The sequence below is a fragment of the Heptranchias perlo genome, chromosome 7 (assembly GCF_035084215.1).
Source record: "Heptranchias perlo isolate sHepPer1 chromosome 7, sHepPer1.hap1, whole genome shotgun sequence".
Taxonomy (NCBI): Eukaryota; Metazoa; Chordata; class Chondrichthyes; order Hexanchiformes; family Hexanchidae; genus Heptranchias; species Heptranchias perlo.
The window spans coordinates 81101275-81119896 of record NC_090331.1 but is presented as its reverse complement, the minus strand read 5'-3'; the positions used below and the strand labels follow the sequence as shown (position 1 = coordinate 81119896).

The 18622-nt window shown below is 49.7% G+C and overlaps 1 protein-coding gene across 1 annotated transcript in view; it reads right to left on the bottom strand.

Moving 5' to 3' along the window:
* Positions 1–12422, bottom strand: part of mpp4b (MAGUK p55 scaffold protein 4b) — a 47060-nt gene extending 34638 nt beyond the window's left edge. The window contains exons 1-6 of the mRNA XM_067986865.1: positions 12336–12422; positions 10583–10660; positions 8564–8644; positions 7343–7474; positions 6423–6504; positions 629–714 (exon numbers count right to left, since the gene is read on the bottom strand). Coding sequence (XP_067842966.1) covers positions 629–714; positions 6423–6504; positions 7343–7474; positions 8564–8644; positions 10583–10660; positions 12336–12389 — 513 coding nt within the window. The 5' untranslated portion in view covers positions 12390–12422. The remainder of the gene's footprint in view (positions 1–628; positions 715–6422; positions 6505–7342; positions 7475–8563; positions 8645–10582; positions 10661–12335) is intronic.
* Between the last annotated feature and the right edge of the window lie 6200 nt (positions 12423–18622).

Sequence of the window (18622 nt, the reverse complement as noted above, 5' to 3'; positions counted from 1 at the left end):
GGCCCCGATTACATCATCGGAGCTTGATTTGCACATTTAAAGAGGACCCTGTCAGCTTGGGATGGTTGTCCTTGGCGCCTGCAATTTAAAATTGCAATTGGCCAGATTGGGGTAGGGACGGAGTGAGTAAATCCCCCGCTCCACTTTACCTGCTCCCCACCCAGGTTCCACCTAATGGGGGGGTGGGGGGGGGGTTGGGCGGGGAGGAGTTAAAATCAACCCCAGTAGGTAAATGCACAAAGCAGTGTGGTACTGAGACACAAAGACCGGGTCATACTGAGGAACAGTCGGCCTACGATGAGTTGTCTGATCTCAGTCAGGGCGGTACTTGGAACAGCAAACAGGCCTCAGGATGGACCACGGCCGCTGCTCACTCTCCAGTGACTCCTGCTGGAAAGTGTGTGGACGCAGGATGAGGAGAGGACCAGGGCCCTTACAATCGCATGTCTAGCCGGCACCCACCGCCACATGTGGAGGCTGAGCATTTGAGTGAAGTACTGGAGGGCAGCCAGTGCCTCGGGGCCCCAGTTAGTATCAGCACCTTTAGGCGAGGGTATAATCCTAGGGGGAGTAAAGATAGCCATGAATACAGAGAGGAAGCAGCTGTTACAATGCAAGAAGCAGTTACCAGGAGCCGAATGATATGTTCGGGTTCAAGTCCATCGATAGGTATTCCGTTTACCTCGACCAGCTTATCCCCAGCCATCAGCAACCCTGAAACGACAGACAAGGAATACCTGTTAGTATGTGGCAATGGATGATGGGCCAAATGGCCTCCTTCTGTGCTGTATCCTATGATTGGGTTTATTAGCACTGTACCAAGAATTCACGGCTAACAACCACCCCACCTCTTGTTTTTCTTTTGCCTCCAACTCCTTCCGGGAGGCTATAGGGGACATCAGTAATTGTCAGCCAATCTGCAGTCCATGCAAGTATCAATCAGATTACTGATGCCTTGTTTGTGAAAGCAAACACTTCAGCACTTTCTCCATGGACAAGTGGAGAGGGTCCGGGGGGGTGCTTGTGCAGATTGTAGGATTACGCTAAGTCCAGGGCTCCTTACCACAATACTGTGGGCTTCCACGCCATCAGTGTGCAGTCTATCTGTAACTTTCTGCACAGGATCATGCAGCTCACTGCACACTTTCACAGCAGCTGCCGTGATACCTTCATCTTAAGCCAGTTCCCCTGTTCCTACCTCTCAGAGCACTCACTGAGCATCGGTGACCAGTACACCTGGTGATCGTGGTCTGGACCCTTCCCCCGCCCCCCCGCCAAGATTCAAGGTTAGAAAATGTTTTTATTATTTTTACAACGGCCCCTTTACAAAGGGTGCGGTTGGGGGACAGTACTTTCACCTTTCTGTGGGAGAGGGGCGTGACTCCCCCTCGGACAGGGCACAGTATGTGGACTTTGGTGAATGCTAAGTCTGAGATGCGCCCATAGTGGTGGGCACCCACCATTTGGATTTAAAGTATGGGCCTTCCCCCGACCATGGAAGGTCTGCCAGGGAACTTATGCTGGAATGCCTCACGCCCCCACCCACCCGCTGCTCATTTGCAGCTCCAATCTGTTTTGCAGATGTTGGCTGAGGGAGGAACGTTGGTCAGGACACCAGGAGAACTCCTTGTTCTTCAAATGGTGTCATCGGATCACCATGAGAGGGCATTCAGGGCCTCGGTTTAATGTCTCAACTGAAAGACGGCATCTCTAACAGTGCAGCACTCCCTCAGTACTGCGCTGAACTGTCAGTCTGGATTATGGGCTCAAGTCATGGAGTGGGGTTTGAAACCACAACCATCCGATTCAGAGGTGAGAGTGAAACCACTGAGGCAAGCAAAGGGTGACTAATATATGGAATGGGGTACAGATAGAGGAGTAGAGGGAAAAACTCATTCAAAGGTCAGTTGGATGCTGTTATGGGTGGGGGGGGGGGGAGGGCGGAGAGGGGGGTTTGTAGTTTGCTATGGAAGGGTGAGGTAGATGGGCTGAATGGCCTCCATGAATCTGTGTGGCCACAAAGAGCCTGAAAATTAGCAAAGCTGAATCATGAGTATTGCTGAACCGAAACTGGAAGGGAAGGTCTCGGGGAGAGCAGCGCGAGTCCAAGAGCCAAGGGGAAAATTATCTAACAGTCACTGAGGTAACTCTCACCTTCACTGCCTGGGAGAAGATGACTGGGTTTACAGTGTTGAGCCCCCCACCCTTGTAGAGCTGGCTGGGTGTAGAGGCCCCCCAGTACAGAGTTCCCACCCCCCCCCCCCAATCCCCGCCGGTGTAGAGTGCCCGCTGCAGAACCCGCTGCAGAATACCCATTCTCTGACTTGCATTAGTAGCCATGCAATTTATGGATTGGAAGCTCAGCTCAGAGTCAAATGGGACGCCGAGGTTGTGAACAGTTTGGCTCAGCCCGAGACACTGGCCCGGGAGGGGGATGAAATTGGTGGCGAGGGAAGGGAGTTTGTGGCGGGGGCGGAAGACAATGGCTTCGGTCTTCCCAATGTTTAATGAAAGGCGATTTATGTCCAAGTTGAGATGGTGTGTGATCTGGAAGGGAACGTGCAGGTGGTGTTGTTCCCATGTACCTGCTGCCCTTGTCCTTCTTAGGTGGTGGAGGTCGCAGGTTTGGGAGGTGCTGTCGAAGAATCCTTGGTGAGTTGCTGCAGCGCATCCTGTAGATAGAACATAGTGTAGCCATGGTGTGCTGGTAGTGAAGGCAGTGGATGTTTGAGGTGGTGGATGGGCTGACAATCAAGCAGGCTGCTTTGTCCTGGATGGTGTCGAGCTTCTCGAGTGTTGTTGCAGCTGCACCCATCCAGGCAAGTGCAGAGTATTCCATCACACTCCTAACTTGTGCCTTGGAGATGATGGAAAGACTTTGGGGAGTCAGGAGGTGAGTCACTCGCCACAGAATACTCAGCCTCTGACCTGCTGTTGTAGCTACTGCATTTATGTGGCTGGTACAGTTGTGTTTTTGGTCAATGGTGACCCCCAGGATGTTGATGGTGGGGGATTTCATAGAATCATAGAAAAGTTACAGCATGGAAGGAGGCCATTTGGCCCATCGAGTCCACGTCGGCTCTATGCAAGAGCAATCCAGCTAGTCCAACTCCCCCGCCTTTTGCCCATAGCTCTGCAAATTTTTTCCTTTCAAGTACTTATCCAGTTCCCTTTTGAAGGCCATAACTGAATCTGCCTCCACCACCCCCTCAGGCAGTGCATTCCAGATCCTAACCACTCACTGTGTAAAAAAGTTTTTCCTCATGTCACCTTTGGTTCTTTTGCCAATCACCTAAAATCTATGTCCTCTAGTTCTTGACCCTTCCGCCAACGGGAACAGTTTCTCTCTATCTACTCTGTCTGGACCATTCATGATTTTGAATACCTCTAACAAATCTCCTCGCAACCGTCTCTGTTCCTGCCACCTTCAACGATTTGTGCACATAAACCCCCAGATCTCTCCGTTCTTGTACCACTTTTAGAGTTCTGCCCTCTAGTTTATATTGCTTCTCCTCGTTCTTCCTACCAAAATGTATCACTTCGTATTTTTCTACGTTAAATTTCATTTGCCACGTGTCTGCCTATGCCACCAGCCTGTCTATATCCTCTTGGAGTCTATCACTATTCTCCTCACTGTTCACTACCCTTCCAAGTTTTGTGTCATCTGCAAATTTGGAAATTGTGCCCTGTACACCCAAGTCCAAGTCATTAATATATGTCAAGAAAAGCAGTGGTCTCAGCATTGACCCCTGGGAACATCACTATACATCTCCCTCCAGTCCGAAAAACAACTGTTCACCACTACTCTCTGTTTCCTGTCCCTTAACCAATTCTGTATCCATGTTGCTACTACCCCTTTTATTCCATGGGCCGCAATCTTGATGATAAGCCTACCAGGTGGCATTTTATCAAACACCTTTTGAAAGTCCATATACACCACAACAACTGCATTGCCCTCATCAACCCTCTCTGTCACCTCATCAAAAAACTCTATCAGGTTAGTTAAACACGATTTGCCTTTAACAAATCCGTGCTGGCTTTCCCTAATCAATCCATACTTGTCCAAGTGACTGTTAATTCTGTCCTGGATAATCGTTTCTAAAAGTTTCCCCACCAGAGGTTAAACTGACTGGCCTATACTTGCTGGGTTTATCCTTACACCCTTTTTTGAACAAGGTATAACATTTGCAATTGTTGTGACTAGTGGAGTCCCGCAGGGATCTGTCTTGGGGCCTCAATTATTCACAATATTTATTAACAACTTAGATGAAGGCATAGAAAGTCTCATATCTAAGTTTGCCGATGACACAAAGATTGGTGGCATTGTAAGCAGTGTAGATGAAAACATAAAATTACAAAGTGATATTGATAGATTAGGTGAATGGGCAAAACTGTAGCAAATGGAATTCAATGTCGGCAAATGTGAGGTCATCCACTTTGGATCAAAAAAGGATAGAACAGGGTACTTTCTAAATGGTAAAAAGTTAAAAACAGTGGATGTCCAAAGGGACTTCGGGGTTCAGGTACATAGATCATTGAAGTGTCATGAACAGGTGCAGAAAATAATCAATAAGGCTAATGGAATGATGGCCTTTATATCGAGAGGACTAGAGCACAAGGGGGCAGAAGTTGTGCTGCAGCTATACAAAACCCTGGTTCGACCGCACCTGGAGTACTGTGAGCAGTTCTGTGCACCGCACCTTCGGAAGGAAATATTGGCCTTGGAGGGAGTGCAGCGTAGGTTTACTAGAATGATACCCGGACTTCAAGGGTTAAGTTACGAGGAGAGATTACACAAATTGGGGTTGTATTCTCTCGAGTTCAGAAGGTTAAGGGGTGATCTGATCGAAGTTTATAAGAAATTAAGGGGAACAGATAGGGTGGATAGAGAGAAACTATTTCTGCTGGTTGGGGATTCTAGGAGTAGGGGGCACAGTCTAAAAATTAGAGCCAGACCTTTTAGGAGCGAGATTAGAAAACATTTCTACACACAAAGGGTGGTAGAAGTTTGGAACTTTCTTCCGCAAACGGCAATTGATACTAGCTCAATTGCTAAATTTAAATCTGAGATAGATAGCTTTTTGGCAACCAAAGGTATTAAGGGATATGGGCCAAAGGCAGGTATATGGAGTTAGATCACAGATCAGCCATGATCTTGTCAAATGGCGGAGCAGGCTCGAGGGGCTGAATGGCCGACTCCTGTTCCAATGTTCCTATGCAATTCTCCAGTCCTCTGGCACCATCCCTGTATCTACGGATGTTTGCAAGATTATGGCCAGTACCACTGCAATTTCCACCCTTACTTCCCTCAGCAACCTAGAATGCATCCCATCCAGATCGGGTGACTTATCTACTTTAAGTACAGCCAGCCTTTCAAGTACCTCTTCTTTATCAATCTTTAGCCCATCCAGTATCTCAACTATATCTTACTTTACTGAGGCTCTGGCATCATCTTCCTTGGTAAAGACAGATGCAAAGTACTCATTTAGTACCTCGGCCACCCCTATGCCTCCATGACCAGATCTCCTTTATGGTCCCTAATCAGCCCCACCCTTCCTCTTACTACCCGTTTAGTGTTTACATGCCTGTAAAAGACTTTTGGATTCCCTTTTATATTTGGCGATGGTAATGCCATTGAACGTCAAGGGGAGATGGTTAGACTCTCTCTTGTTGGAGATGGTCATTGCCTGGCGCTTGTGAGCAGCGAACGTTATTTGTTGCTTATGAGCCCAAGCCTGGATGTTGTCCAGGTCTTGCTGCATGCGGGCATGGACTGCTTCATTATCTGAGGGGTTGCGAATGGAGCTGAACACTGTGCAATCATCAACCAACAGCCCCACTTCTGACCTTATAATAGAGGGAAGGTCATTGATGAAGTAGCAATGTGGGACTAGGGGGTGCAGGTAGTGCTCCTCCAGCCCCCTCAAGGAAAGTTCAGGCCTGCCCTGCCCCGGACTTCTCCCCTTCTTCCCTCCGGTGAGATCCTCCTGAAACCTACTCCCCGTGACTTACCTCTTTGCTGTCGACGTCTTGCCACCCAAAATTCTGCTGTCATCTGCCACCCCCCCATCCTGTGTTTTGAAGCATGGAAATGGGGGCCCAGGACTTATAATCGCCCGGGCCTCCGCTGCCGAAGTTGGGCATGTTTGATGCCTCCACCATCCGCCCTTCCCCATCGTCCCTGCTCCCAGTTAAAATTCTCTCTGCTGCCTCTTGATGGGGTGGGCTCCACCCGCACTAATCCCTGGCACTCACTCAATGCCAGCTGCAGTTCGGGGGTGGGGGGGGATTTTCCCAGCAGGCGCTGGCATCAGGGATCTTCACCCGCTGAAAGTGGCGGGCAGCGGTCGAGCCTCCGCATTGCCCGCACGCACTCGAATAATTACCCCAACTCTGTCCCCTTGTCCTGGGGGTTTACTCACCACTGCGGTCAGCAAGTCCGCCACGGATCACTCGAGCTATCATTATAGATCCTGTCGCCTCATCCCGTTTAATAGTAGCACCCTGTGTATAGAGAAACAAGGGATGTAAGAGGTTTGTGGGCCCACCAGCTGTTGCAGATCTCTCCTAGCTGCTGTGGGCGGTGGATCCAGTTTCACTGTAGCCGCTTAACACGTGTGATTGGGGTACCTTGAGTATACAATGAGAAGGCAGCTCCATCTCTTAACACAGCCCGGCAGTACAATTATTGAGAGTGTTAAGGTCGCTCACTTTGTAATCACTTTTGCTGGCAGTGGATCTTCACTTGCTGTTGTTCCACTACCTGATATAACGGGGAGTTAGTGGATACAAACTTGGCACAGGGCAGTAAGAAGATGCAAATGATCTGTGCAGAGATGTAATCACCCGGCTGAGCGAGGTGGGATAAATGGCCAGTCCATTTTGCTACCTCCCTGAGTTGTCGTCTTGTGTTGCCTCTGATGCACCTATTGCAGTATCACTGTACCGAGGATTGCTCTGCAACCATGATACCAAGCATCCAACCCGTGTTCAGGCTCTTGCCATTACTCTATAGCCATAGTTAGGGGATATGCAGATGAATGGCCCAGGCCCAGGCCCAAGCCCCCTCTCACTCTCTTGCACTTACATTGATTGGAATCCTGCCCCGAACCTGTGTTCCAGAACAACTGTCTGCTGCCCTAATATGATGGGCCATCACACGTGCAACCAACCCAGAGGCTGAGAGTGAGGGGGGCTGAGGGCGAGGGGGGCTGAGGGCGAGGCTGAGGCTGTGAGCAAAGTTATGGTGTTTGGGTGTGAGCATGTTTCTAATAACCTATTGACACAGAACAGTAAGTGAGGGCAGTAATCTTGTATCTCCCTTACTGTCATCTGTCCTTACCAAAGGGTGCTTGTTTTTCACCAGGCACACTATCCTCAAGGCGTCCTCATCTTCGGGGATGTTATCTGGCAGCGGGGGGAGGATGGGATTGTAGTCCTTCTGAGCCACAGTGTCGTGAGCAGAGAGCAGCGCCTGTCAATCAATCAAACCTTCAGCTGTTATACTCTGCAGGAAAATGGAGATGTTGATGATTTGGTGTTGAGTCCATTTAAACCCCTCAGGTAGTGTGTGAGCTGTTTGAGAGCATCCTCATCTTCGCACATGTCCTTGTGTGTGTACACGTGTCCTTGTGTGAACAACATACGTATCCTTCTGTGCATTTATACATGCGCCAGTATACATGTATTTTAATGTGCATAGACACATGTCCTTGTGTGCATATACATATATTCTTGTTTGATTGTACATGAGTCTGAGTACATGTCCACATATCCTCAAGTATACATTTATCCTTGTGCATACATGTCCTTGTATGTGTATACAGGTGCTCATGTGCAGGCACAAGTACCTTTATGTGTGTAAATGTCCATGTGTACGAGTCCTTGTCTGCAACATGCGTCCCTGCAGGTGTGTGTATATATGTCCTTGCGTGTGTGTACACACATACCCTGTGTGTATACATGTGTCCTTGCTTGTGTTGTTGTGGTGCTCAGTTCTGATAACGAAGAATCCTTTCCTTTAACAAGATTGGCAGTGGTTTGGACACTGGCCTTTCACCCCGGGTTCAAATTCAGACCAGTAAAAATGCTGAAATTCGATTGACAAAGACTCTTACAGCCAAAGGAGAGTATCAGTCTGTGCTGGATTTCAACCCTGGAACCAGGAGTGGCAAGTCAGCATCTAACCCACTGTGCTGCCTCATCCCTTAAAGACTTCTAGTCAAACCTGGTTCATGAGAAGCTAAAGTAAGCTTGTCCTTGTCAGCTGGGGAACCAGAAATGGAGTGTGTGTGTAAATCGAAGTGAGTACGAGTGAGCATGTGTGAGTGAGCGTGTTTATGACATTATATGGGTGGGTGAGTTTTTATTTATTCATTCTCGGGATGTGGGCGCGCTGGGAAGGTCCGGCATTTATTGCCCATCCCTAATTGCCCCAAGAAGGTGGTGGTGAACCTTCTTCTTGAACTGCTGGTAGTGGTTTGATACAACTGTGTGGCTTGTGAGGCCACTTCAGAGGGCAGTGAAGGACTGAGACACAGAACTCAATACCGACCATTCTTACCTGGAAATCAGCTTTTCCCAGGAGCCACTGGAGTTCTCGAAAATCCGTTGACTGAGAAGCTTCTTTAAGTATCTCTGTCACCTATAAACAGGAACACGGACCCACACGCAGACGCACACACACGCAGACGCACACACACACGCAGACGCACACACACGCAGACGCACACACACGCAGACGCACACACACGCAGACGCACACACACACACGCACACGCACACACACGCAGACGCACACACACGCAGACGCACACAGATGCACGCACACACACGCAGACGCACACAGACACACACACACACGCACACAACACACACACGCACACAACACACACACGCACACAGACACACACACACAGACGCACACAACACACACACGCACACAGACACACACACACAGACGCACACACACAGACGCACACACACAGACGCACACACACAGACGCACACACACAGACGCACACACACAGACGCACACACACGCAGACAAATGGACACAAAAATACAGACACTGAGGTTAATTGTTGAGGCCCAGGTCTCTCCAGTTCTTATACAGGTGCCTACACTTCAAACAGAAAATACACCTGAAATTCCGACAACAAAAGTAGAGTGAAAAAGACAGGGAGCGAACTCATGCTGGGAATGAGGAGAAATCAAGTAGACACGCCTAGTGACAGAACTCGAAATCTAGTCAGCCCCCTTTGGCAGTCACACCAGTCAAGACCAAATAAATCATCACTGCGAATGATTGGTCAATCTCACACATGTGCCCTGGAGCGTAGACCTGTCCCTGGTGGCTGGGATTCTTCCTACTCCACCCCAGATAAACCTGAACAAGCAGTGAGAAGCTCCCCATTGTTCTCTGCTGGTGATCTGTGAGGATTTAGCTGGTTAAACTCCAGCACTACTCTGTGCACAGGGGGCGTCACCAAGCATTGGCTCTGTCAACCTGGACTAAAGCCCTCTGCACCTGGTCAAGTGGGATATGTTCCCTAGGGACGGAGTGTACACTTTATACAGTAAAGCCCTTTCATCCAACATTACCAGGGAAAGGACACCATCCAAGATAAAGCAGCCCGCTTGATTGGCACCCCATCCATCACCCTAAACATTCACTCCCTTCACCACCGGCGCACTGTGGCTGCAGTGTGCACCATCCACAGGATGCACTGCAGCAACTCGCCAAGGCTTCTTCGACAGCACCTCCCAAACCCGCGACCTCTACCACCTAGAAGGACAAGAGCAGCAGGCACATGGGAACAACACCACCTGCACGTTCCCCTCCAAGTCACACACCATCCCGACTTGGAACTATATCGCCGTTCCTTCATTGTCGCTGGGTCAAAATCCTGGAACTCCCTTCCTAACAGCACTGTGGGAGAACCGTCACCACACGGACTGCAGCGGTTCAAGAAGGCGGCTCACCACCACCTTCTCGAGGGCAATTAGGGATGGGCAATAAATGCTGGCCTCGCCAGCGACGCCCACATCCCGTGAACGAATAAAAAGAAAAAAAAAGGTTAGGTACAGAGTAAAGCTTCCCGTACTTTGTCCCATCAAACACTCCCAGGGCAGGTACAGCACGGGTTAGATACAGAGCAAAGCTCCCCCTCTACATTGTACCGTCAAACACTCCCAGGGCAGGTACAGCACGGGTTAGGTACTGAGCAAAGCTCCCCGTCCATTGTCCCATGAAGGTACTTCAGTTGCCTATTGCATCAGTTTGACACTTTTCTATTCCGCACTCTTCCACCCTTAGCCTTCTCTGAGTGAGATTACGAATTTAATACCAATTAATGCTAAATTAGAGGCAGTCTTTTGCTGTGGGCTAGCCCTTTGGAAAGGGATTGTGACTGCCCCAAAATTTTCTCTCATGAAAATGTAATAAAATGTTAATTGATATCTGGTGGTAGCTTCATTGTGTGAAGCTTATGGTCCATCCTCTGTTCTACAGGATGTGTGAGATGGGACGAAGCCCCTTGTTTCTGTGCTTTTTTGCGAAGTACAGGAAGTTTGTCCTCACCTCTTGGCAAAGTGCAGATGCCTGGGGCATGACAGGCATTGGTCTCCTCCTCAGGTACTGATGCAGACACTCGTAGGCCTGGGAAAACAAGCCAGAAACCATTAAATGTTATGGGAGTTTCTTCTATTATTCCCCCAGAGCCAAATGCGGGGTAGATGTCAGCTGACCTCCAGTACCTCACTCAATTCTTCATCTCTTTTCAGTGTGAGGCATCCCAGACAAACCTGATCCTGTCCTCACATAGTTGGTTTAGTGTTTGTATTTTTTTGTTTTATTGTTTTTTGTTTAGGTACGGCACAGGAGAAGGCCATTCGGCCCATCATGCCTCTGCCAGCTCTTTGAAAGATCTATCCAATTAGTCCCATTCACCCCATAGCCCTGTAAATTTTTTCCCTTCAAATATTTATCCAATTCCCTTTTGGAAGTTACTATTGAATCCGCTTCCACCACCCTTTCAGGCAGTGCAATCCAGATCATTACAACTCGCTGCGTAAAAAAATGTTTCCTCATGTTGCCTCTGGCTCTTTTGCCGATCACCGTAAATCTGTGTCCTCTGGTTACCGACCCTTCTGCCACTGGAAACAGTTTCTCCTTATTTACTCTATCAAAACCATTCATGATTTTGAACATTTCTATCAAATCTCTTAATCTTCTCTGTTCTCAGGAGAACAACCCCAGCTTCTCCACATAACTGAAGTCCCTCATCCCTGGTACCACTCTAGTAAACCTCCTCTGCACCCTCTCCAAGGCCTTGGCATCCTTCCTAAAGTGTGGTGCCCAGAATTGAACACAATACTCCAGCTGAGGCCTGACCAGTGTTTTTTTTTAAAAAAGGTTTAGAACAACTTCCTTGCGTTTATTAATAAAGCCCAGGATCCCATATGCTTTAACAGCCTTCTCACCTTGTCCTGCCACCTTCAAAGATTTGTGTCTGTGAACCCCCAGGTCTCTCTGTTCCTACACCCCCTTTAAAATTGCACCATTTAGTTTATATTGTCTCTCCTCATTCTTCCCACCAAAATGTATCACTTCACACGTCTCTGCGTTAAATTTCATCTGCCATGTGTCTGCCCATTTCACCAGTCTGTTTATGTCCTCCTGAAGTCTGTTGCTATCCTCCATGTTGTTTACTACATTTCCAAGTTTCGTCAAGTCTGCAAATTTTGGTGAGACCACACCTGGAGTATTGTGTGCAGTTTTGGTCTCCTGACCTAAAAAAGGATATACTTGCCATAGAGGGAGTGCAGCGAAGGTTCACCAGACTGATTCCTGGGATGGCAGGACTGTCGTATGAGGAGAGATTGGGTCGGCTTGGCCTGTATTCACTCAAGTTTAGAAGAATGAGAGGGGATCTCATTGAAACGTATAAAATTCTGACAGGGCTAGACAGACTGGATGCAGGGAGGATGTTTCCCCTTGCTGGGGGTCCAGAACGAGGGGTCACAGTCTCAGGATACGGGGTAGGGCATTTAGGACTGAGATGAGGAGAAATTTCTTCACTCAGAGGGTGGTGAACCTGTGGAATTCTCTACCACAGAAGGCTGTGGAGGCCAAGTCACTGAATATATTTAAGAAGGAGCTAGATAGATTTCTAGACACAAAAGCCATCAAGGGGTATGGGGAGAGAGTGGGAATATGGTATTGAGATAGAGGAACAGCCATGTTCATAATGAATGGTGGAGCAGGCTCGAAGGGCCGAATGGCCTACTCCTGCTCCTATTTTCTATGTTTCTATGTTAAATGTGCTTGTTACCTTCACCAGTGACTGCAGCCACCGTGTGTTTAGCAATTCGTGCAGGACATCCATTTCGCTATCGTTACTGCCCAAAGATAAGGTTAATTCCTCAACTGTTCCCAGGTGCAGAGAAGGATCTGAAAAGGAACAGGTTGAGTTCATTGAGGTAGGCGTCAGTTGGCTCCATTCATGTTGTTTTAAATCTCACATTTTTGCACTGTGATCAGATAGTTCTTCCGTGCTTTATAACCCCGTGTCGGCGAGCCCTGATTCCTCCTGGGCCAGAGAGTAACTTTATACACACAGGGGTTCTGCTGGGCTCCCACTGTATTGTATGTCTGGCAGGAAACAGATTGAACTCCCACCCCAGAAAACTGTCATGGCCTGGCTGCTCTGGGTCTCCGTCATATTCGGGAGCTTCCTATTGACATTGTGAGGAGTGGAACCTCCGCCTACCCCCGACAAGGCAAATTACAGGAAGAGGGCGGAGCCAGCGGCAAGCACTTCCTACACCAGGCGTCACCAACCCTTCGGCTCAGTTAGTACGGCGGAGTGGGGGGGGGGGGGCAAAGACAGGAATATTCCCCCCTTAGGGTGATTAAGTTTTCCTATTTTCTGCTTATTAAATTACAGGATCAGAAATCTTTAAACAGTCTACAACTGTACCCAAAATTGGCACTCTCCCTCGCCCTGGAACTGTGCGCCCCCCGCCCCCCCCCCTCCCAGAGCCTATACTCCAGCCTCAACCTGCACTTGGGTGTGGAACTATATTCAGAGGTGGAACTGTGCGCCAACCGGGAACTGTACACTTGCTTGGAAGTGTACCTTTCTTTAAAATTAGTTCCCGTCTTGTCGGCATCACTGGCAAGACTGCATTTATTGCCGATCACTAGCTGCCCTGAGTAAGGGGTGGTGGGCCTTCTCCTTGAACCACTGCACTCTATGTGGTGAAGGTTCTCCCACAGTGCTGTTAGGGAGGAACTTCCAGGACATTGACCCAGTGATGATGAAGGAAAAGTGATGTATCTCCAAGTCGGGATGGTGTGTGACACTTGGAGGGGGAACTTAGAGGTGATGGTGTTTCCACCACATTGTCGTATGTGAGGGGGGCTGGGCCGTCCCGCTGCGTACGGGCGAGGGGCTGGGCCGTCCCGCTGCGTACGGGCGAGGGGCTGGGCCGTCCCGCTGCGTACGGGCGAGGGGCTGGGCCGTCCCGCTGCGTGCGGGCGAGGGGCTGGGCCGTCCCGCTGCGTACGGGCGAGGGGCTGGGCCGTCCCGCTGCGTACGGGCGAGGGGCTGGGCCGTCCCGCTGCGTACGGGCGAGGGGCTGGGCCGTCCCGCTGCGTACGGGCGAGGGGCTGGAGTGGAAAGAAACGCATTCTACTGTGTCATGTCTTGAAATGGGAGTCCCAGTAACTATTGTCCCACATCTATGTGCTGAATTAACAGACATGTAATTGTATAATTAATTTCAGCACTTTCTTTGGAAAGCCAGATTAATTGATCCTTATAGAATCACCAGCACCTCCCCTGAAGCAGATTAGTTCTTTTTATAATCTCCACACTTAATCTCCATTTTAAGTGAGATTTAGGGCATGGCGTGCTTGAGTATCTTGTAACGTGGGAGGAGCCAGGGGTGAAGAAGCTATAAAGAGTAAAGCAGTGGAATATCGGAAACTATTCCCAGGCAATGCAGATAGTGAGACTTGTGCGAGATAACGGGAGCCCTGATCTCACAATGGAATCCCCATTCCCCTTTCCACCACCTCAGTTCGATTCCAGCACTGTTTCTACTTGAGGTGGGCTACACTAACGGGCAGATGCCCCGATCTGTGCTTGTGGTGGGTCAGGGAACTCACCGCCAGCAAGGCCTTGGAGGCCTACCCCGATATGTCGGCTCCCAGTGCTCTGGGCAGCTGAGGGAGAGGTCGGAGAACCAGGGGCAGTGGAGAAACAACCAGACAGCTACAGTCGCTTCCAAGTCTGTCGGTTTCTGTCTGAGGAGCTTCCAGGATGTGAGGGGAATGTCCTCGCAGGTCAGCGATGCAAATACCACACGCCTAGCCCAGCCCAGACTAGACGTTCAACCGCTTTGGCCAGCAGAATGGTAGGCAGAAACAGCCATTAACACCACCTCCGGAGACAGGAAACAAAACTGCCTCTGGAGATCTGGATATGGCTATGTTCCAACTGTGCCTTCACACTGCAATCCCCCAGAACCAACCCAGCAAACCATTTGCCATTTGCTCCCAATGTTTGGCATTCCTTTAGACTTGATTCCCAATTTTCTCCTCACCTCTCCTTGTTCTCATGCCTGAGCTTTCTAGCTGGAGTATACCAGGAGCAGGATCCCTGGCTGAGCTTTCCCCTCCTTAGTTCAGGGGAATTGAGGCCAACTGTAGTTTCCCTATAGACCCATTGATGTTTACTGCACAGAAGGAGATCATTCGGCCCATTATGTCTGTGCCGGCACTTTGCTCGAGCAATCCAAAACTAATCCCACTGCCCCGCTCTCTCTATAGCCCTCTATCAATCCAAAACTAATCCCACTGCCCCGCGCTCTCTCCATAGCCCTGTATCAATCCAAAACTAATCCCACTGCCCCGCTCTCTCCATAGCCCTGTATCAATCCAAAACTAATCCCACTGCCCCGCTCTCTCTATAGCCCTGTATCAATCCCAAACTAATCCCACTGCCCCGCTCTCTCTATAGCCCTGTATAAATCCAAAACTAATCCCACTGCCCCGCGCTCTCTATAGCCCTGTATCAATCCAAAACTAATCCCACTGCCCCGCTCTCTCTATAGCCCTGTATCAATCCCAAACTAATCCCACTGCCCCGCTCTCTCCATAGCCCTCTATCAATCCAAAACTAATCCCACTGCCCCGCGCTCTCTATAGCCCTGTATCAATCCAAAACTAATCCCACTGCCCCGCGCTCTCTCCATAGCCCTGTATCAATCCAAAACTAATCCCACTGCCCCGCGCTCTCCATAGCCCTGTATCAATCCAAAACTAATCCCACTGCCCCGCTCTCTCCATAGCCCTGTATCAATCCAAAACTAATCCCACTGCCCCGCTCTCTCCATAGCCCTGTATCAATCCAAAACTAATCCCACTGCCCCGCTCTCTCTATAGCCCTGTATCAATCCCAAACTAATCCCACTGCCCCGCTCTCTCTATAGCCCTGTATCAATCCAAAACTAATCCCACTGCCCCGCGCTCTCCATAGCCCTGTATCAATCCAAAACTAATCCCACTGCCCCGCTCTCTCCATAGCCCTGTATCAATCCAAAACTAATCCCACTGCCCCGCTCTCTCCATAGCCCTGTATCAATCCAAAACTAATCCCACTGCCCCGCTCTCTCTATAGCCCTGTATCAATCCCAAACTAATCCCACTGCCCCGCTCTCTCTATAGCCCTGTATCAATCCAAAACTAATCCCACTGCCCCGCGCTCTCTATAGCCCTGTATCAATCCAAAACTAATCCCACTGCCCCGCTCTCTCCATAGCCCTCTATCAATCCAAAACTAATCCCACTGCCCCGCGCTCTCTATAGCCCTGTATCAATCCAAAACTAATCCCACTGCCCCGCGCTCTCTCCATAGCCCTGTATCAATCCAAAACTAATCCCACTGCCCCGCGCTCTCCATAGCCCTGTATCAATCCAAAACTAATCCCACTGCCCCGCTCTCTCCATAGCCCTGTATCAATCCAAAACTAATCCCACTGCCCCACTTTCTCCATAGCCCTGTATCAATCCAAAACTAATCCCACTGCCCCGCGCTCTCTATAGCCCTGTATCAATCCAAAACTAATCCCACTGCCCCGCTCTCTCCATAGCCCTGTATCAATCCAAAACTAATCCCACTGCCCCACTTTCTCCATAGCCCTGTATCAATCCAAAACTAATCCCACTGCCCCGTGCTCTCTCCATAGCCCTGTATCAATCCAAAACTAATCCCACTGCCCCGCTCTCTCCATAGCCCTGTATCAATCCAAAACTAATCCCACTGCCCCGCTCTCTCCATAGCCCTGTATCAATCCAAAACTAATCCCACTGCCCCACTTTCTCCATAGCCCTGTATCAATCCAAAACTAATCCCACTGCCCCGCGCTCTCTATAGCCCTGTATCAATCCAAAACTAATCCCACTGCCCCACTTTCTCCATAGCCCTGTATCAATCCAAAACTAATCCCACTGCCCCGCGCTCTCTCCATAGCCCTGTATCAATCCAAAACTAATCCCACTGCCCCGCTCTCTCCATTGCCCTGTATCAATCCAAAACTAATCCCACTGCCCCGCTCTCCCCATTGCCCTGTATCAATCCAAAACTAATCCCACTGCCCCGCTCTCTCTATAGCCCTGTATCAATCCAAAACTAATCCCACTGCCCCGCGCTCTCTATAGCCCTGTATCAATCCAAAACTAATCCCACTGACCCGCGCTCTCTCCATAGCCCTGTATCAATCCAAAACTAATACCACTGCCCCGCTCTCTCCATAGCCCAGTATCAATCCAAAACTAATCCCACTGCCCCGCGCTCTCTATAGCCCTGTATCAATCCAAAACTAATCCCACTGCCCCGCGCTCTCTATAGCCCTGTATCAATCCAAAACTAATACCACTGCCCCGCTCTCTCTATAGCCCTGTATCAATCCAAAACTAATCCCACTGCCCCGCGCTCTCTCCATAGCCCTGTATCAATCCAAAACTAATCCCACGGCCCTGCTCTCTCCATAGCCCTCCATCAATCCAAAACTAATACCACTGCCCCGCTCTCTCCATAGCCCTCTATCAATCCAAAACTAATCCCACTGCCCTGCTCTCTCCATAGCCCTGTATCAATCCAAAACTAATACCACTGCCCCGCTCTCTCCATAGCCCAGTATCAATCCAAAACTAATCCCACTGCCCCGCGCTCTCCATAGCCCTGTATCAATCCAAAACTAATCCCACTGCCCCGCTCTCTCTATAGCCCTGTATCAATCCAAAACTAATCCCACTGCCCCGCTCTCTCCATAGCCCAGTATCAATCCAAAACTAATCCCACTGCCCCGCGCTCTCCATAGCCCTGTATCAATCCAAAACTAATCCCACTGCCCCGCGCTCTCCATAGCCCTGTATCAATCCAAAACTAATCCTACTGCCCCGCGCTCTCCATAGCCCTGTATCAATCCAAAACTAATCCCACTGCCCCGCTCTCTCCATAGCCCTGTATCAATCCAAAACTAATCCCACTGCCCCGCGCTCTCCATAGCCCTGTATCAATCCAAAACTAATCCCACTGCCCCGCTCTCTCCATAGCCCTGTATCAATCCAAAACTAATCCCACTGCCCCGCGCTCTCTATAGCCCTGTATCAATCCAAAACTAATCCCACTGCCCCGCGCTCTCTATAGCCCTGTATCAATCCAAAACTAATCCCACTGCCCCGCTCTCTCCATAGCCCAGTATCAATCCAAAACTAATCCCACTGCCCCGCTCTCTCTATAGCCCTTTATCAATCCAAAACTAATCCCACTGCCCCGCTCTCTCTATAGCCCTGTATCAATCCAAAACTAATCCCACTGCCCCGCTCTCTCTCCATAGCCCTGTATCAATCCAAAACTAATCCCACTGCCCCGCTCTCTCCATAGCCCTGTATCAATCCAAAACTAATCCCACTGCCCCGCGCTCTCCATAGCCCTGTATCAATCCAAAACTAATCCCACTGCCCCGCTCTCTATAGCCCTCTATCAATCCAAAACTAATCCCACTGCCCCGCTCTCTCCATAGCCCTCTATCAATCCAAAACTAATCCCACTGCCCCGCTCTCCCCATTGCCCTGTATCAATCCCAAACTAATCCCACTGCCCCGCTCTCTCCATAGCCCTGTATCAATCCAAAACTAATCCCACTGCCCCGTGCTCTCTATAGCCCTGTATCAATCCAAAACTAATCCCACTGCCCCGCGCTCTCCATAGCCCTGTATCAATCCAAAACTAATCCCACTGCCCCGCTCTCTCCATAGCCCTGTATCAATCCAAAACTAATCCCACTGCACCGCGCTCTCTCCATAGCCCTGTATCAATCCAAAACTAATCCCACTGCCCCGCGCTCTCTCCATAGCCCTGTATCAATCCAAAACTAATCCCACTGCCCCGCTCTCTCTATAGCCCTGTATCAATCCAAAACTAATCCCACTGCCCCGCTCTCTCCATAGCCCTCTATCAATCCAAAACTAATACCACTGCCCCGCTCTCTCTATAGCCCTGTATCAATCCAAAACTAATCCCACTGCCCCGCTCTCCCCATTGCCCTG